Source organism: Epinephelus fuscoguttatus, linkage group LG22, assembly GCF_011397635.1.
Source record: "Epinephelus fuscoguttatus linkage group LG22, E.fuscoguttatus.final_Chr_v1".
Lineage (NCBI taxonomy): Eukaryota > Metazoa > Chordata > Actinopteri > Perciformes > Serranidae > Epinephelus > Epinephelus fuscoguttatus.
The window spans coordinates 4,208,418-4,230,047 of record NC_064773.1 but is presented as its reverse complement, the minus strand read 5'-3'; the positions used below and the strand labels follow the sequence as shown (position 1 = coordinate 4,230,047).

Sequence of the window (21,630 nt, the reverse complement as noted above, 5' to 3'; positions counted from 1 at the left end):
CTGTCGACACTCTTTACAGCACCAACGTTTAACAGGCCGCTCCGTCAGCTTTGATGTGGAGACCGACTCATGATGTGGAGAAAGTTTAACAGCCGTCTGAGTGACTGACAGGATTCAGAGACGTACAACTGGAAATAATCTGTGTTTACACCAGAATATATTTTTTGTTCCTTTTTTCATGTAAATTTAACTAAAATAAATGTGTTTCATATCTGGAAAAAAAATGAAGGTTAATGAGAAAAGTCACAATACTGGTACTGGGGATGTCAGCAGAACTCATACTTTGATACCAAGTGGATGCCAAAATTCTGAAAATGTGACGGTTATTGTTTTTCTTCAGAAGGTATCAGGGATGCAATTCTTCGGGGCCTGACGTGTCAGCATATACGCCTTCAAGTGTTCTAGTCTACGCCAAAGGAAGAAGAACTCCTACCAGCGTGGACGAACAACAACACGTGAAAGATGACGACAAGTGCAGCTGCAGCGACTCATCAAAAAGAAAAGAGGGCAGCACATTTTGTGAATCCTTTGCAATGGGAGTGTTGTGTATCTACACTCTGCTACAGCATGACAAGGTGCTGAGCGTCACTGAGTGTTACAGCTTGGTGTTTTTTTTCTCTGGACATTCAGAGTTGAAAAATGTTAACAATAACTTTCACTTCCGGGGACAAAAGTGGCACCTGATACCTTACCTTTCACACTAAGTAATCGTGACAGCCGGGGAACAGCAATTCCTGTTTTGCAAAGTAAACTTACTGTTAATGTGACTGGAGTCTGGTGGCTGTCAGATTACAGCTTCAATTCCACTTAAGAATTAAAATAAGTCCAGTGCTGAGAAAAGATTTAAGGGCACTTTTTAATCCCTACACCTGAAAACAAAAGACTCTTCCTGCCTGAATCAACATTTTAGAGACACCTTCCTGCCGACACGAAGATCAGAGCCATCATCATGTGACTGATTAGTGCCGTCACTTTATTCTGAAGGCTGACAGGAAGCATCAGTATGCCCCTGGCGGCCTCCGGCTCTCTGACCGGCCCGGTGGGAGGCCGTGTTCAGCAGTTAACTGTCACAGCGAGGAGCCGCCGTCAAACCAGCGGGAGCTCGGCTTTATGAGAGGCCGAGAACAAGAACTCGCAGCGTTCAGCTCCTCTGATCCTCTCAGGTGAACTCACACTGAATCTAAAACTACAACTCCCAGATGAACACACACACATTCACACACAGAATGCAAATAAAACACTGACCTCGATCTTATCCGTCTTGGCGTCTCCCCAGTAGAGTTTGCGTTCTTCGTAGTCGAGGGCGAGGCCGTTGGGCCAGCCCAGAGATGTGTTGACCATCACCTGCCGCTCCATACCGTCCAGGTCAGCCCGCTCGATCTTTGGCACCTCGCCCCAGTCGGTCCAGTACATGTAACTGGAAACACAAAGAGAGAGTCATCAGCTCTGGAGCTTTATCTGATGTGTTCGTCTGGCTGATGGTGTGATTAAGAAACCAGTTCTCATCTTTATGTTTCTCACATCAGATCAGTTACACATCAATCAAAATGATGCAGTCAGTCACATGTAAACCTGTTTGTGATCCTACATGTACAAAGCTTTGTCAGTAAGTGACAGAACAATCTCAACGTCCACTTGCAAAATACTGAGGAAACATGATGAACCTAACGGGCATCTCACATTAGCTGCTCTATTTCAACAACATTAGGCTAAAAGCATGCATGCAGAGTGAAATTCAACCATGCTGTTCTGTTGGAAGATGCAGTAACTTAAACCAACAGTGAGTAAGAGAAAGTATAAATAATACACTAGGATTCTCAGAAGCACTGTGCTGCAGAAATGAAAGATTCAGCATCGATTCACAAATGTCAACGATTGTTAGTGAGAGGAGCACTCCAACAGTCCGGAGTGCGAAAACGCTGGAGTTAACTTGTAATTCATCTTCACGAAATGCAGCGGTTGCAAGCATGTTTTAATTTAATACAGAGACACAGCTGCTGCAACCTGTTCTCAAAAGTTGCTCATTACAATACATGCTGCACATGGGCTGAAAGCAGACTGGGGTACACCACCTAAATCTGTATCAATCACGGGATAGGTAAGTAGCTCAAAACTGTAGCAAAGCAAAGCTAATGCTAACCATTACATGTAATGGACTTAGCTTTTTAGTCCGGGAGGTGTAACTCAATAAAAACACAAATATGGGTGATCTACCTGAGTCTGCTGGTTAGCCAATTAGTCAGGATAACTAGCAGAGCACTGAGGTAGTTGATCGTGAGCTTCAAAGTTTTAAATAAAAAAGCTAATGCTAAAACGATTAGCGCCATATTCGGGGAGGTACAGTTTAATAAAAACAGAGTTGGGTGGTCTGTCCTAGTTTGCTAGTAAGTCTAGTTAGCTATCCAACTGAGTAGGGTCAATTTTAAAGATTTGGTAGTTTATTTCGTAGCAGCAAAACATCATCACCCAGAGACTAGCGTTAGCGAAGTGGAGCAGCAGTGGTACCTTTAACAAACGAGATCAGCTGCAGCATCAAACAACTTTAACCAACTCTGTGGCAGAGATATAACTTTGTGCTCAGCCTGAGAGCCAAGTTAAGGTTAGGGGTTAGGGGCCTGCAAAGCGTCTTGGCTTTCCCCAGAGCTAATGTGCAGCAGAGAGGCTGCTCTCCACTGCTGGAGACGCACTCCGCCTCCCCCTCATTTTGTTACTCTCATACAGGCAGGAGACTGTAAGGAGCGCTCAGAATAATTAACGCAAATAAATAAATATGGCTGTGGATCATTTTACTTGTGCTTCATATTGTTTTGCAGTGAAATTCAGACACAAGTGAATGGTGTGGCGCATAGTATACTGGAGCAAGAGACTGAAAATTGCGCCACCATTTCTATTCATTCCAGAATCTATATTGAATCAGACACCAAATAACTGTAATCAAACCAAATCGTGAGGTTCCCACAAACTCCCACACGAAACCAGCCAATGTCTGAATGTTCAGTGATCAAATTAGTTGCCAATTAATTTTCTGTTGATCTGCTAAGAGTTGTTGCAATTCTACGTGTGGATGGTATGTGGAAACTGATTTAAGACCTGTCCTGTCAACATGAAATAAAACCTTTACATTTAAGAAACTATAAGAAGCAAATATTTTACTTCATAAATGACTTAAAGAAATAATCAATCATCAGTCTCAGACACTCACCCAGCCACTGGGTCCAGGACGATGGCTCTGGGCTCGTCCAGGTCTTCAGAGATCAGGATCTTGCGCATGGTCCCGTTGAGTCGGGTCACCTCGATACGATCAGTCCCCGTGTCGGTCCAGTACAGGTTTCTGGCGATCCAGTCCACAGCAATGCCATCAGGGTGGTTCACCTGAGACGTGACCACAAACTGGGCGTCGCTGCCGTCCAGCAGGGAGCGGCGGATGGCCTTCACGTCGTCGTCCGTCCAGTAGATGTATCCCTCCACAGGGTCGTAGTCGATGGCGATGGCGTGGCGGATGTCGTCCACCTGCAGGATGATGTCGGTGAAGTCCGGCATGTCCAGAGAGATGCGCCGCAGGTCCGTTCGCCGAGCTAACAGCAGCATCTGAGTGGCACCTGAGGAGCAAGTTTACACAGATTTAAGACAACATGGCGACTGCTTTAAAGGGTCAGTTCACCAAATGACAGAAACATTTCACTCAACCTGAGTTGGATCAAAGCTTGAATCAAAGAGGAGCTTGGATTACAACACAGAGGTAACTTGACGCCATTGCTCCACTATATCTTTATGCTCTGAATGTCGCATACAGAACCTTTCATCAATTAGTTTCATCAGAATAAGTCTTCAAATTTCTTGCCTGAGCAACGGTCATAAACTCAAAATGTGCAGCTCATAGAGAAGCAGAAAGAAAATATTCTGCAGCTTTTAATTCATCGGTTATCAAAATAGTTGCCAATTAACTTTCTGTCAGACCACAAGTTCTGGGCAACATCTGATTGTGGATTTAACTCCATGAATCCAAATCAGTTGATCAGTTCAAACCAAATTGTTTAATGCTGGGCAAAAGCAACAAATTAGCAAAAGCTTTAACATCCAAAAAATTAACTTTGTGAGTTACTGTTGGTGAGGAGGAAGGAGGAGGAGGGGGAGGAGGAGGTGGAGAGACATGGCCGCAGTCAAACAATAAACTTCAACCCTTCAGGTCAGACTGCGACCACGCTCCACTCGGATACTCCCCGGTTCAAGAAGCAAAGCTGAAATAGTTAAACCCCGGCAGTGAAAGGAGGCATTGTCTGCGGGGGGAACATGTGATCCCGTCCTTCACAAAAGCCTCCCCGCCTTCAGCTCCTCCGTCGCTCTGCAGGCGAGGGTTACTGAACCAAAAAAATGTAAATAAAAGAGGCAGAGGAATGGGAGGAGGGGGAACGACCAGGGCTGCCATTCACACAGCAAACCCGGCTGGTGATGGAGTGGGGTTACCATGGCAACTGCAGGTCAGCCCAACACCACCTTTAGCTGCTCTGAGCGTCCAGAGACGACCGCGGCCACGAGGCGGAGAGAAGTGGAGCAAGAGCGTCATCGGGATTTTAAATTAGAGAAAAAGCTAATGAGGTTTGGTCCCAAACTAAAACAGAGAATCTGCTGGTTTCTCAAAGCACACAAACAAACACACACACACACACACACACACACACACACAGTAATGAATTCAATCTGTCTGCTCGGGCTGAAATCTTGTAAACAGTTACACAAGAGGAGTTTTTTGTGTTTTCTTTCTGAAAATAATAGATAATCTTCAAACTTGTGCGTCTTTCAGTGACGCACTTCAGGAAATATTTGGATGCTTTTCTGTTTCCACTCGAGTGTCTTTGAAGCCAAAGTGCAGATAATGAGACAGAGTTTCTTCTGCTGAGTTTTCACCCAGGTTCACTTTACAATTCCACTTTTTGTGGAATATGCTTCCTGCTGACTCTCTAAACACAGATAACGTACCGTCATAATCAGAAGAAACTGATTTACATTAGTTTTTGTTTTTACAGACGAGGGTGGATGATATTGCCTTGAAATAATAAGCTAATGTTGCAATATCAGGATTTATGGCAGTGAGATAAAGACACGGACTGGTTGATGTTAGCACAAGTCCAGCTGGTCGATATCCAGCTGTTTCGCCACACATCTCAGTCGTTTCCAATACTTTTCCAAACTTGCAAAAACTCCAAAGACATTCAGTTTTTCCATCGTATCATACTTGTCTCACAGATTTTATGTGCAAAATAACAGCAATCGTATCGGATCAGTGCCCAGTATCAGCAGACACTAAGAGTTGAGGTATTTGACTCTGCATCTGCTGATAAAAAAAAGTTGGATTGGCACATGTGTTACATAAAACTTTGATTTTTCAGTGAAGATGTAATATGTAGAAGTAACCAGATTTGTTTCAGATTCTTGAATAAGTTTCTTACCAAGTTGTGAAGAACTAAAGAAGGCTTTTAGATAAAAAGGGGTGGAATGCCTTTTTTATGAGTACACATTTTAACAAAAAAGCTGACAGACGTCTTCACAAGCTCCAATTTAAAGCCTCAATTAAATTATATTCAAAAGTTTCAGACGCTGAAAATCCTTTAAGCCAACGTCCCGTATTTTTCAACCTGTTTTTCTGTTGACTTTGAATAAAGTGTGTTTTACAATGATAAAAATCACTATTTACTTTAAGGGCCGTTTCATAGTCGACACACGCAACACAAGCAGCGCGAGCAACGCAGTTCCTTTCATAGTAAACACATTGAACGCAAGCGACACTGGTGACACTTGAAATGCAATACATCGCTCGTGCAATAGGGGGTAGCAGAGTCACCGGTACATTCTGGCTAGCTAGTATTGCTATTTTGGTAGAGTGCAGGGCACTACAGCTGTCATATAAATGGGGGTGTGCCCATATGTAGTGTTGTCACGGTACCAAAACTGGGACCCACGGTACGATACCGGTGACAATATCATGGTTCTGAGTAGTATCATGATACCACAGCAAAAATGAGGCAGATGTGCCTTTTGTCATTTATAAAAAGATAAATCACGTTTCTATAATACATCAATGATATTTCAATGGAATAAATTACTTATTGACTTATTCATACTTCAAAAACAGCATCAATAAGTGATTAACATAGGGGGGATCAAAATAAAATAAATAAATAAATAAAATAAAAATCAACCAGCCACCCTCCTCCCCTGACAAGTAAAGAACAGTCCCTTCATAAGTAAAGAACAGTCCCTAAAGTGTGGTGAGGTTTGTGGACCGTTACCTGCCACAAAGAGAGAAATGTGAACGGCTCGTTTCTGACTCGGCTCTGACACGTCACATACCTGTGTGCCGCCACACCTCGGCTGTTCAGGTACTTCTGGGCAGTCATGACACCAAGAAGAGGATATTATTGGACCTGGAGCTGGACTTCTCGGTCGCCAGTAAACCGTTATCTTGCGGTGGCCATAGCGTTCCACCGTATTCCTGTCTGTGACCCCCATTCAACCCACAACCGGCGGGATTCGCTTTTTGTTTCTGCTGCTGGTTGAAATCTGTACTCACACTGCGTGCTCCTGAATGATTTCTTTTGCTCGCACAAAACTACTTTTAGTCACAAATGCGTCGTTATTGGACAGCGCATGGACACTCACCCTCTTGCGATTGGACTTTGAACTTATCCCACAGTAGTGGTACCATGAGGTACTCCAACATTATGGAATCATATGTACTGTGGTGTTTAAGTACCGCGGTCTACCGCTGGAACCAGTATACCGTGCAACACTACCCGTACGAGTCTGTAAAGTTTCTCCTCCTCGCCCGACCTATTTCATACCTGCTTCTTCTGTGAATAACACAAAATGGTTCGTTTCAAGTACATCGCTTGCATTATCACCCCGGCTGGCAACGCATGGTATTACACGCGTTGCATATCAAAAAAAAATGGACAAAACATTTTGAGATGCATCATGGCGGCCAATGCATCCCAATGCGTTCGCATCTGCATGCCTTTGCGTCGACTATGAAACGGCCCTAAGTCTGGTGGGTTTGTCGATGATGATTTCGGGGCTGTTTCTGGTTAAACAATAACAATCTTACTGTTTAACAAAAATGTCTATCTCTGTAGGGATCCTGTCCATAATGTTGTCAGACACAAACAAACACTTTTGGTGGGTGTACAGTAAACTGACAATATGAACATGCCCAGAATAAGTTTAACAAGAAAAATAACTTCAACCATCAAAGTAGTTTCACATTAATTTTCTGTCATCAACTAACTGGTTCATGGACAAACTAATACGACAGCTTACGGGCCCTTTCCTGAGGCAATGCCCTTATAGGTAAGTGACGCAAAACTTTTCATATGTGCAGGTGTGTGTCCATTGAAGGTATGATGATGATGATGATGATGATGATGTGTGTCCTCACCGTCTCTGCAGGTCTTCCCGTCCTCCAGCAGCTGGACTCCTGTGGGACATGCACACTGAAAGAAGGGCTTCAGCGGAGAGAGGAGACAGAGGTGGGAACATCCTCCGTTCTTCACCGAGCACGGACTGCTCGCTACTGTTGACACAGAGAGGACACACGTTACAGTTTAGCAGAGATTAAATAAAGACTCATTGTTCCCTCCAAGCCTGTTGTCTTTACATCTTTTAATCTGAAATCTTCATTAAACCCTCAATTAACTAATAATCTCAGCACAATTGACTTAAAGGGTACCTTCTGTTTTAACCTGGATGCTCGTGTCAAAGCTATTTCTGGGCTGTTTCTAGTTAAAACAAAAAGGATCTTACTAACTTTAACTAAAGCTCTATCTCTGTAGGGATCCTTTCCATAATGTTGTCAGACACGTAGAATAACAAGCTGGGCCTGTCAGTGACAAAAACAAGCACACACTGATGGAGCAAACAACCCCTGAGTGGTTACGCTGCTGCTGCCAGCTGCAACACTCTCCCTACTAACAAACTGTTCCCATCAGTCACTTGGACACAAAAACATGGGAAAATACAGTCCAGGCTGAAAAATACTGAATTCACCCTTTTAAGTGCACTGAGGACAAACATGTTTTATTTTTAAGACAGAAACAAAACATATTCCCTCTCAGGAAGTTGAACTCCGGTCAGTTTTGTGCCAAGAACAATATTTCTCCATGAGACTGAACTCTGATGATTTAAAAGCATCTACATGTTTGGTAAACATCAAGGTGGAGCCCACAGAGCTGTTTGATATTCTCGGTCTGACTCTTCAGGACTCTGAGAGGACATTTGGACTCACAGATGTTTTGTCTCTTGGCGCTGAAGACGTGGATGTCCATTGGTGAGAAGATGTCGGAGTGGACGATGCGTTGCTCGGCTCCGGTCTCTTTCCTGCAGGAGTGGATGGAGTGGGTGTTCCAGTCGGTCCAGAACAGTGTGTCCTCGTACAGGGTGAGGGCGAACGGGTGAGGCAGCTCCCCTTTAACCACAACCTCCCTGAAAACACATCAGACAGAGGTCAGATTAACTAAGTCACGTACTTAGAGTAGTAAATGAATGTGATAGAGGACATGTTGGTGGTGTTGTGTACCTGGAGGATCCGTCCAGGTTGGATCGGTGGATAAAGTTGTGTTTGGCGTCGGCCCAGTACAGTTTCTCCTGGCTGTAGTCCAGTGTCAGACCGTTGGGCCAGTAGATCTCTTTATTGATGATCATGGAGCGATTCGTCCCGTCCATCCCTGCCCGCTCAATCTTTGGGATCTCACCCCAGTCTGTCCAGTACATGTACCTGAGGGGGGGCAGGGACACACACAAGGTCAGTACATCTACTCATGAACAAAAGACTCGAAATGTAGACATTAATGGCGTCCTCCTCAGCTGAGCTGTAACATTAGCTAGCTCAGTGGTGCTAGGTGAGCTAGCAGTAGATGTTTCCATCTGTGCAGTGATTCGGTTTGAGGGTGTAGTTCAGGAGAAAGAAACTACTTCCTACATGAAACTGCTCACAACAAGGTCTGCGGATTATCTTGAGTAAACGGGTCATGATTTCTACAAAGACACAGTACTGTTGAGGGTTGTTTTTTATGTATTTTTTGGCGCTTTGAGCACCACAAGCTGAGTGCCGTCTAGTTCCATTATACTGGAGAGAAGGCAGACATCTCTACAGCTGATATAAACACTCTGCAGCTTACACCAAAACTATCTAGACTGGTAAACAGCACTACAGGGAAGAGGATTAATATGTTGTTTTTTGAATTTGGGGTTAACGTTGAACATTACAGGTAGATAAACCAAACTGAAAAAGCAACAGCACGTCTGGTATGTGATCTCATAGACACTACGGTTCAACTGATTATCAGCTGCAATTAGGGATGTACGATAATATCGGCACATCATCTGTATCGGCCGATATTGGCTTTAAAATGAACTCGGCCAGCGTGCTTTTTCTTATTTTGCACAATTACTGAATATTACATACATCAAAAGGTATTGTGTTTCATGTCCTCATCTGCTAGTGGGCCATCATGATAAGAGTGTGCATGCATAACATGATGTTAACTCCATCACACAGCAGAGACATGACTTGATTACTGACGTTAGTTGGGGAAAAAGTGGATATTTCCATATCAGTATTGGTTACCGATAGGGTTGGGTCGGTTCTCGGTAATACCAGTTCGGTTCGGTACTCCGTCCGTTTTTGAAACTGACCGGACCGCATACATCATTTTACGGCAGAATGCCGAGGCCTCTACTGTAGCCTGGAGTTTGTTTAACAGTGACGGGGTGTCGATAATGGCGGACAATTTAGTCTCAAAGAAATCAAAGAACGCGCCAGTATGGCAACACTTTGACTTTGAGCCAGACGAAGGAGGCAACCCTTGTTTGCACTGATTGAGTAAGCTGCAAATTTATTTGTAAGGAATAAAAGAAACAACGTGTTACTGTCACTATGGTCGTTTTTTATTTTAAATGAGTCAACTGCGCCCCCAAGTGGCGAAAATCCGGTATGACCGACTTGATGCGGTTTTTCACAAAAACCGGACCGTTTTTTTTTTTTTCCCTCATACTGACCCAACCCTAGTTACCGACCAAATAAGTTGTTACAAGTCAGCAAAAAAATCCCATATTATGTATCCCTAGCCACAATATTTAGCATTTATACAATTATCAGAGTTGTTGTGTTTGTGTTTCTGGGGTGCGGGTGGCAGGTCAGTGTAAGCGCTATGTATAGGTTATTCATATATTACAGAAACACTGCAGGAAATAGTCCGCCTTCCACCTTCTCTTCACCTCTCAATGTCACACTCTCTCTCAAACAGATTCACACACTTTGGTGCTCAGTCCATGTCTCTGTCCCAAATTCAGTCCTCAGTCATGACTACTGTGCTACTATAATAAAGTCAGTGGTGTGCAGGTCGGGTTAAGGTGGTTGATTAACACATGTTCTTGTGGGTTGGGCAGTGTGGTCCCTCTCTCTCTCTCTCTCTCTCTCTCTCTGAATGACTGCATTAAATAAAGGGTCTAAAAACTAATAGGCCTATGGCAGTATTACACATACAAACACCAGGGAGGGCAGATTATAAGACATAAAAGAGGGTATAAAAACAATGGCTTTTAGGATGTTTTTTAAAATCTGTTTTTTTTTACTGCATTTAATTAAACACTGCAAACTGCATCTGCTCAGAATATCTGTTACCTGTTCTAAAAATCAGTATCCACCCTTAAAGAAACCCCCCAAAAATGATTTGTTGAGTAGAAACAACACCAAAACAAACCCATCACACAGAGAGTTTGAGTTTTACGAAGCGGCTCCTCAAAAAGCACCTAAAATAAAATAGCTGTTGAGTTTTGAAAACAAAGAGCTCAGTGAGTCTGCAGTCATTTCACAGCAGCTCTGGATCCAGACAGACTGACAGAGGGAGCTGGGTCTCAAGTGGAGGACGTACATTTACTGCTGCTGATGCTGCTGTTGCCAGGCAACCAACCAAGAGAGCAGATGCAGGCCGAGGAGCTGCTGTTTGAGTGTTTACTGCCCCCACATGAAGGAAACTGATGCTCAATGTATGAACTGAACACACAGGTGTTATTAAACGACAGGTAAACCTCAGCTCATTTATGATAGGTATTGTGGGAGGTGTAAATAAAGGCAGATGGCTTACAAAGATACCTTCCCTATTAAATAACAACAACCATACATAAAAGGGAGAAGAGAAAAATGCTCTAAGATGCTATTTTAAATATTTATTTCAGCTGTTTTTCCTGAACAAACTGATATAGTTGGTTGTTCCTTTTCTGTTTTATTTGATTTCTACTAGCTGTCTTTTCTTTAGTGATGTACTCTCAGGATTATTCTGACTTCTTGTGTTGCATTCTGGGTTTTATCTGCTGGAAAGGTTCATGAATAAACTTGAATTAGAAAAATATTAATGAGAAGAAGCCCTCAAGCAACATGTTGTTGGCTTTATAGACGTAATTACAAACACCTAAACATCATACCTATATAGACAAACTGTCAACCTTTCGTGTCGACTTTTGCTTTAAACACATTTTTGCTATTGTTATGCCAAAAAAGGATTAATTATAGGTTGTAAGGTGCTCGTTTTAGGCCGTTAATTCATGCCAAACTAGTAAACAAGTCCCTACAGACTGAAACTATTAATCAGTACTGTATTTGACGATCCTCCTCCCATTCAGTCTTCTGTTCTGGAACCACGATTCAATTAATTTCTTTGTCAAAAAGAGACACTAAATCACTTTTATATAAAGTGATTATTATAGAGTGTGCCAGTAAACCTGGAACTCCGTTAGCGCTTTTAGCACTTCCGGTTCTCTCGTCTAAAAGTCAATACATTTTTTGAATGGGATTTTGGTAAAATGCCTCAAATAAGGTCTGTGGTTAACAAAAGCTTAAGCGAGTTTCAGGTTTTGTTCTACGACATAAAACATGTCAGTAAATACCCTACTTGTGAATTTTGAAGCTTTTACGTGTTGTCAAAAAGGCGGTTGCTAACAAGTTGCTCAATACGACTACAAACCCTGTCGGGGACATTAAACGTCATCACCCTCGAACAGGCGAGAGTGCTGGCAGTCCGCCATTACAGCTTCTTATTTAGCTTAAACAGTCCGATTTCCCCATTATACAATGTTTTTAAAATAAAGCGGCCGAAATCAGTTGAAAGCTTAGTGATGGTGACGTCAAGAGTCATGCGACCGTGGAGTAGTCATGTAGTCCGTTAAAGCCTATCGTTAGCTTTTTACTTCTGGCGATGGCATTTAAGCTTCAAATGCGGTATGAAAGGAGTTCATATGTGAAGATTATCTCGCTGAACAAAACCTGTAAGTATCATAAACTTGTGTTAGCCACAGAGCTTATTTTCTGACATAATCCAAAACGCATTGCAAAAATCACATTCACTTTCTCTTCCGGGAACCAGCGCGATGCTAAACTTCAGGGTTTTGACGTCAGCCCTGGCACACTCTATTGTCAACTATGAAATATCTCCCTGTGAAATGAGAGGATTTTGTTTCCATCTTCAGGAGCAACCACAAATGTCACTTATTCCCTGCTGTCAGTCGCTTCATCGTCTTAGATTCATTTTTTCTGTTTTATATCAAAATTAACAAGATATTTATCAGTTAATTGAAGAAGCAAATAAGAGAGAAGTCAGTGTTTTTTGAAGCTCTACATGTAATTCTTCTGTAATTCTCTTTGCATGTCTGATGTGTCATTTTATCTGATTTGCTTTTTTGTATTGAAAAAGATAATAGTTTTGTGTTTATGCTCATTTATGCTGTATTTTTCTGCAAATGTCAGTAAATTATATTTCAAAGGCTGATGCTGGTGTTGATTTGTTTACTTTCTATCTGCGTTGATCTGAGAGTCACATGACAGACTGATTTGTTTAAACCAGAACTCTGCAGAGTTAAAAAAAAAAACACAGCTGACATGTTTCCTTGTGATTTTACTACAAACTGTTTTTCCAGCACATCAGGATTATAACCTGCTGAGGGGAGGTTTCTGCTGTGCTGCTAATTCTCCTCTTTGTTTGCCTTAATTACCATCACAGCTGGACAGCTACTCTGCCCCCGAACCCCCACCCTCCACCATCCACACCACCATCACTAATCTCCACCCATCCTTCCCCTCCCCCGACACATCAGCTCTCCACAGGAGGCGGACTGAAGAGTAAACTCCAGCGCTGAGGGGGAGCAGAGAGGACGACTTCATGAAGACCTGAACCCTCTCTGAGGTCGAGCTGACGGACACAGAGACCTCGACAGGAGACAACTGACTCGGGAGCAAAAACAAACTGCAACACATCCAAAATAATGAGCAGTAAACCTGTAGAAGAGCCGATACCTGGACCTTAAAGCACTGATTACTTATAAGCTGGCCAGATACTTCTTGGTAACATCAGAAATTCCCAAATTTTGGTTTGAGATCTATCAAAATATACTGCTGTAATCCATCACCACAACTGCATCAACCAAGCTTCTCAGATGTTTTATTCCAGCAATCTTTCATGACAAGCGAAGATTACCAAATCTACTGTTAAATTTAAAAAACTGCAGCAAAGATCCAAGAAATTAATCAAGTTATGCAACAGAATGATGTTTTTATTTCTTTCCTATGCCATTAACCACCTTCTGACGCCTCACATTTAACTTGTGACTCATCTCTGATTAATGATCATCAATTGATCTAATTTTATCCACTAAAGTTGCTGGTTTTAAGACATTTAACATATCATCCAAGGAAGGAATCAGCAAGATAAGGTGCCAAAACTAACCAAACAAAAACTCCAACTAGGTATACATGCCTAAATTATATGTACTGGGTTGATTGAACAGAAAATGAATCAATTATCAAACCAAAAAAAAAGCCAAATATTTGCAGTTTTCAGCCTCTTAAATGTGAATATTTACTGTTTCTCTGTTTTATATTGTAGTAAAGAGAAAAGCTTTGGGTTTTGGACAAAACAAGATATTTGATTGTGTGAAATCAGGTTTTAGGAAACTGATTGATTTATGAAAATAATCACAAGTTGCAGAAAGAGTTCGCCCTACAAATGTCCGAAATTAGCGAAAAATAGACATCGATATTTATTAGAGCTCAAGCTAATATCTTTAAATGTTTTGTTTGGTCCAAAATCCCCAAATATTCCATTTATGGTGACAGACAACACAGAAAATTGCTGAAAATTTACATTTTTGCTTGAAAAACAAATTGAAAACTTTAAGCAATAAATGTTATTCTTTTTGTGATTAACCAATCGAGAAATATTTTCCACTTTAAGTCAGTAAAAATGAAATATTCACAGCGTTATCAAGTTAGGAGATGATTGGCAGCTGCGCAAAAGAAGTGAAAGAGACCAAAGGTATATGTTTTAGGTATTTAACAAACACTTCAGAAAACTGTCTTCTGGTGCTGCTTTCGGACGACAGACTGAAAGTGAATCAGTTTGCAGGAAACAGACGGACAGTGTGAATCTCTGGACATAAACTTTGTAAAACTGTCCGTCAAACTGAGCCAGTCGTTGTCTTCTACTTGTAGCTGGTGAGAAAATCTGTTGTGACCAAAGACGGCAGAGGTCGGCAGTAAGTCAGAGGCAGGAAGGACTGAACAGAGCCGGACAAAAGGCCTGATCCAGAGCGGGGGCGGGGGGAGGACTGCTGTCCAAAATGAGCCCTTTAACGAGTCCAATTACACGCCTTTTAAAATCTGTCTGATGTAATGACGAAGCCTCTCCATCTGAGAGAGCTGCTGTCCAATCACAGGTTGTGTAACAGGGTCTCTCTGTCGAGTCTTCACACCAGATTTCTGACGACACACATTAAACAAAACCACATACTAAAAAACTCAGATTTTACGAGATATAATCTGCGAGAGAAGCTGCAACTGAACATTTTTATTCTGATTTATGACTCAGATTACAGCCAGAACAATTAACAAACAGCAACTTTGATGATGGTTGGATTCATTTGTCACCGATAAATCTGCTGCCTCCAGCTTCTCAAATGTGATTATGTGCTTGTTTTCTTAAACTTTTATGATTGTAAATAACATTTAATTTCAGGTGGTGACAAACAAGGACCATTTTGTAGCAGTTCTGGGGCTTTAAATCTGATCCACAGTTGTCAACGGAAAAAAATGTTAAAAATGTCATCCTCAGGACCATGTTGGCGTGAAAGTTGAGATTGAAAGATCAATAATCTTTTCATTGGAAACAGCTGCTAATAAAATGACAACAATCACAACAGGGTCCATTTAGTAGCTGTTCTGGAGCTTTTGATGGTGTTCACATGATCTATAATATCTCTGCTTGTCAGGTGTAGATAACAAAATATTTAGGATTGCAATCAATGAGTATAGTTATCGTTAAGGCAGTTGATTCCTAACATGAGGGTCAGGACCTCTCAAGGGATCCCAAGAAACATTTGAGGGGTCAACAAATACTGGTGGTCAATTCTTCAGGCCTCTAAAGTCTTTAAATTAAGTTTGGATCATCATCTGCATCACTACAAACTTTCATTTGTACCCTTTTCCCACCGCAATAACTACATATATGCAAGTCACAAACGTGCCAGAAAACACAGTAGTAAACAGCAGAAAGCAGCATGGAGGCCTACGAAAATGTTACGGTTGCTTCTTTTTATATTTGTTACTACATTCAGTCTCCCTTTAAACTCGGTGCCGACTCATTATGAACAATATTCGAGCAAGGCTTGGTGGGAGACGAATGGAATTTGTGGTGGCAAGTCACTGCATTGTGCCAGAAAAGGGGCGAAAATTTGTGCACCCACTGCTGCCGACTGAAGCTGGAGTCTTGACGACTGCATCGTCATTCATCCCAGGAATGAATGCTGAGTATAACTTCTCCCACTCTAGACTACAGGCCCTCTCACACATGCACTGCAAACCTGAAATTATCTAGACATTACCCAGAGGAGCTCTATGTGAGAATGCAAATGTCCAATCAGTTGGATCGGACATTAAATGGACTTCGTCCTGCCAGCTCCAAGTACAAACTCAGTGTAATGTCTAAGTGAGTCCATGTGTGAATACAAAAGGAAATTGTCTGAAGAATTCAAAGCGAGTGAGTGAGCATGTTGATGACGTTTTCATGCGAGGCTCGCACGAAACCAGGAGAAAACAAACATCCGAGGGTGAAGAAGAAGATGAAGGTAATTTACAGGACGGAAACAATGAAAACATTTAACTGGAGAAATGACAAGACTCTGGAACTTCTGTTGGCAGGGGCTGAAGCTGTCGTCAGACAAGTTTAATGAACGTCAAGATACTCTGTTGTTTATGACTACAAAGTAAAGTGTGTCATGTTCTGCCTCCTCCACGCTCTACCCAGGTGTTTGTCCTCGCCTTAACCAAACAAAGTATTTCCAGTAGGTGAGAACATGTCTGACAGACAATCTCCTGATGTGTGTTTCATGTGTGAAAAAGAAACACTGAACAATGTCCGGACCTGATAAATGAGAGAACATCTTATAGCCAGATGTGAGAGGGTGTCGGTGGAGGCTCTGAGCAGTAGGAAAGGTGCTTCACTAAACTGATCAGGTGACGAGATGCGTCAAGATCTGGGTGGCTAATGTCATCCACTAAACAACATCCTTATGGAAACACTATATTATATGAATTAACTGATTCATTAGGTAATTGTTTCAGATCTTAACAGGCAGTGTGGTTTTGATGATTTGCATATAAAAACTGTCAAAACTGAACTTTATTTAATTGAGAATTTTTTTTAATAGAAGCTTTATTTTAAGGACATCTCAATGATTATAACTGGGGCAGGATCTCTATGGCCCCGTTTATACGACAACGATTTCAACTGAAAACGATAAACTTAAGTTGCGTTCTGGCCGATCGTTTACATGACAGCGGCGTTTTGGGTGCCTGAAAACGCAACGTTTTCAAAACGGGTTTCAGAATGCAACATTTTGGAAACAGCAGCGTCTCTGTTGTCATGTAAACTTGCAATATGCAGTTCCTCTGAAAACGGAGACTTTTCGCACATGTACATTACAGTTCCAGTCACTAGGCACGCTAACGGTCACAACAATGCCGAGCTCTGTTTGTGCTGCTCACCTTGAAGTGTAGATCTGTTACTATAGCAACTCCACCTCGTCGTCCATCCAGACAAAGTTATCTGTGCATGCTTTCGCCATTGTGTCTTCTTTGTTTTGGTTTGAAATCACCGCGTTGTAGAGGAAGGCGCTTCAGCGCAGGCGCATGGCGTCATGCAGTGGTGTTGCTTTGCAAATTTACACTGCCACCCATTGGCCTGGCGTGCATACTACAGCATTTCCAGTAGATTTTGCGGCTCCGTGTGAACGAGGATCGTTTCAATAACGTCGTCATATAAACGCTGAAGTTTTTTAAAACGCAAAGGACAGACTTTTCTGTTTTTAGAGAAACCGTTGTCGTCTAAACAGGGCCTAAGACACATTTCCTGTGGCATCTACTTGACACCAGGTGAGCAGAACAAATATAAAAGGTTAAATCACACCAGTTTTTTGTCAATAAACTGTCGAACTATTAACTAAGGCTGCTTTCAGCCCTAGAGTCGTCTCCTTTGGTCTGAATCAGGGACTCATGTTGTTCCAAAGTTGTATAATTGCCTAGAGTTGGTTCGTGCTCTCACGGCAGCATTTACAAGAGGACCAGATCAAATGCCTTGGACAAGGAAGCTGCTGGTCTTGGTCCGGTTGTTTTGGTGCACACCTGAGTGTGATTGCTGTGTTCACACCTGCCCAAACGAACCGCACTAAGGGGGTAAACGAACTTTAGTCCGACTGAACCGAACCAAACAGGGCAGGTGATGGCTGAAGTCAGATTTACTGATAAATTTGCTGCTTCCTGGTTCTAAAACGTGATCACTGGCTGGTTGCCTGAACATTTTCTGATTGTAAACTACATTTTTTTTGAGGGTTTTGAAAAACAATTTTACAACAAGGACCATTTTAGTAGCAGGTCTGGAGAGTTTCATCCAAACAAACAGATGGAGATGCACAGTTGTCTTTGAAAAGCAGATGTAAAAAATGTTATTTTTAGGCCCTCTGTTGGCTCCAAAGTTGAGAAGGGAAGATCAACCATCTTATGATTGGAAACAGCTTGAAATAAAGCAACAACAATCACCACATAGTAAGCAGTAGTAGTAGTAGTGGTAGTACAGTGTGTAGTAAAGTGAGTAAACTGTGAATGTGTTTGCAGTAAAAGGAAAACCCAGAGGTACAAAGTACTCCAAGTATCATCCCGTCCGCTTATGCTCATGCTTCCAAATGAAGAAGTGACCCACAAACAGAGCTGCTGGGCCTCTCCACGTAATCTCATTCAGCCCAAGACAAAAGCTTTAACTGATAGCCTGCCCAGGAGCTAAACACAGCTACAGCCTTTAAACACAGCAGCTGGTTGGGTTTCACTGCAAACAAAGCAAACTACCAGATGAGCTGTTAGCCGTGACTAACCTGCACGAGATGACTGAAGAGTTTCAATATCCGCTCAGACAAAATACACCCTGGTGATTTAAATAATACTTTGAATACTGCAGGTATGATTTTACTGCTCTGTGAACACTGAGGCCCAGCCCAGGCATAGAGAGGAGGAAAAAAAGATCCAGTGAAATGCGGCTCACACAACACATCCCCTCACCACAAGAGCTGCATTGTATTTGGTACCTGATGCATTAATCATCCCAGTTGAACTGAGTCCAGCTCTGCGTTCCACCGTGGATTTGGAGAACCAGTTTTCCTCCAAGACTCTGCTGCAATACCACAGACTGAACCTGAACCCGACTACACACCGACGGCTATGCGCAGAAACAAACACGAGAAACGCAGACTTCTTTACCACACGTGCACCTTCTAACAGCTTCACAAAATATTACAGTCCAAGCTGTTCTTTATACTCAGATTTTAGATTTCTGACGAGAATTTTGTAACAAAACTTGAAGAGTAATTGTGCTTATTTGTGCCTTTTTTAAAATTTCACTGAAGATATCTTTTGTCCAATACACACTGAGCAAAAGACCAGAAAATAAAATTAAAAGGTAGAAGAATAAAGAAAGACAAATAAGACATTAATTGTAACTGGTTTATAAAGTAGATACAACCCAGACTGAAAGAATCTCTGCACATCTACACAAAGCAGTGTATTATGGGTGATCGTAGCTCACAGAAGAACACACACCTCCAACATCACAATTTGACTGAGCTGATTGGTTGAATCAATTCCTATCAGGAAGCTGATTTGACGCAGAGAAGACAGAAAACATTCAAATAATACTCCAGTGTCTGTACAAGAATAAAACGTCTCCACCGCTGATGACCAGCTTTTCGTTCCGTCCGATTTGGACATTCAACAACAAATATAAACACTTCTGGTTTCAGGTTTGGTCGTACAGACTAGCTAACCATGACGATACCGTGATTGTTGGTTTGATAGCTGAGGATGAAACAGGTTATCGGGGATGTGTGAATGATTTTGTTAACTGGTGTCATGTTAGTTTTGATTTCAGACTGAGCAGAAGCACACACCAACATGTAGTTATTGATGGTGAAAGTACTGAAGTTGTCAATGAATATAAATATCTAGGGACAGTAATCGATAAACAACTGTCATGGGACTCAAATACAGCCGCCATCTATCGCAACAAAGACTTTACTTCAGAGATTCTTAACCATGGGGCCACGAGCGCCACCTAGAGGGCCGCGAAACAAATTCAGTTTTACCAAGTGGTGGGAGGCTGTATTGTAACTGAGTATTGTAACTAGTTTATCTGTTTTTTTTATTTATTTTTAAACTTGGTGATTATAAGCTATAGTTTCATTTGCACTTTATTTCTATTTTATTTAATGTTATTTATTTATTTAATTTGAAACTTTTATTATTTTGAATGTATTTATCACCACATAATATTATTTGCCAAATTTCTAATTTTTCTTATCAGTTTTTTGAGAGGCCATCCTTTTTGCTGTAACTTGAGCCTTTAAAATTGTTGTCAAATATGTTCTTGTAGCACATTTGTCCCATGAATCGTTAGCCTGTTCGGCATCTTGACGGAGGTGTAGATTTATATCCACATGAAAAATAAATGTTTCTGTGATGATCACATTGTATCATGTAATTTATCTGATACGTTTTTAGCTTATTAATTGGAAGTGGATTTGATCTAGTTATTGAATACAAATCAAACCAAGAGTAAGATCAATTAAACATGTTATTATCTGAATGGGCCCCGGGCCACATTGTACTAGAAAAGTTGGACCCCAAGGTCAAAAAGGTTAAGAACCCCTGCTTTACTTTATGCGGAAGCTCCAACAGCTTGGAGTGGATAAATACTGGTTCTCTTTTACCGTTCATTTGTGGAGAGTATCTTAACTTTCTACTTTATTGCCTGGTTTTTCCTCACTGTCTGTTTGAAACAGGAACAAACTTAACAAGATTGTTAACATGTCTAACAAGATTGCAGGTCAACAACAATGCCGCAGTTGCTCTTCCTGAGGTTTCTACCGGTTTTTTTTCCCGCGTTAAAGGTTTTTTTTGGGGGAGTTATTCCTTATCAGCTGTGAGGGTCCTAAGGACAGAGGGATGTCGAATGCTGTAAAGCCCTGTGAGGCAAATTGTGATTTGTGATATTGGGATTTATAAATAAAACTGAATTGAACTGAAATTGAATGACACAACTTTGTGAGTCCAGATTAGTGGAGAAGGGACGTTCACCCTCACTCACCCTCTCTATGTTGAATATGAGTTGCTACCATCAGGACGGAGGTACATAGTGCCGTCTTGTTTTATGGTTGTCTAATGTTTGTCCTTAATTGTAATGTTTCTTATGTATTTTTCTGACGATGCCACAGACACAAAAAGAATTTCTGAAAGGATAAATAAATTAACTAACTGACTGTAATTTTATTACCGATATGTTGGTCTTTTCTCTACACACAACATCTACTTTCTGTCTGTGTGGAGAGGAGTCCTCCCTCACTAGCTCTTCCTGTGTTTTTTCTCTGTTGAAGGGTTTTTTGGGGAGTTTTTCCTGATCTGATTTGAGTATCTAAGGACAGACGGAGGTGTATTCTCTACAGGCTGTATCTGTGATATTGGGCTATATAACTATACTATACTATGATCACATCACTGTCACATTATCTTGTCATTTTGGCTTTGGTTGCCTTTTAATCTATGTACTGCTGCAACAACTAAATTTCACCTCTGATGATTAATAAAGGTTTATCTCATCTTATCTTTAGTAACATTGACTTGACATGTTCAGGGAACTTTCAGCAGTCCACATACTCATGTACATGTGAGGGACAGACACTGATTCGTCTCATCGTCCTCAACACAGAATTGAAAGCCCCTCACAAACGTGAGTGAGTACGGTTGGTGTGTTCCTGCTGCGGTACCTTCTTTTTCTTCTTCTCCTGGCTTAGTAACTGCTGGAAAAACAAAACAGCTGCCGCGGCAACAAAGGGTCCTTTGTGAAAACACACGCAACCAAACACAACAACAGAAAACAGGAACGTATGCAACTCATTTTATGCATCAATGAAGGAGCCTCGGTTTGTGTAGCAGTCATGCTAATGAGACGGGTGATGGCTGCGCACACACACACACACACACGGAAACACGCC

General features: G+C 41.7%; 1 protein-coding gene across 1 annotated transcript in view; it reads right to left on the bottom strand.

Moving 5' to 3' along the window:
* lrp6 (low density lipoprotein receptor-related protein 6) overlaps positions 1-21,630 on the bottom strand; it is a 64,048-nt gene that overhangs the window by 28,080 nt on the left and 14,338 nt on the right. The window contains exons 3-7 of the mRNA XM_049566547.1: positions 8,570-8,767; positions 8,279-8,475; positions 7,433-7,567; positions 3,203-3,599; positions 1,246-1,417 (exon numbers count right to left, since the gene is read on the bottom strand). Of these exons, the coding sequence (XP_049422504.1) occupies positions 1,246-1,417; positions 3,203-3,599; positions 7,433-7,567; positions 8,279-8,475; positions 8,570-8,767 (1,099 nt within the window). The remainder of the gene's footprint in view (positions 1-1,245; positions 1,418-3,202; positions 3,600-7,432; positions 7,568-8,278; positions 8,476-8,569; positions 8,768-21,630) is intronic.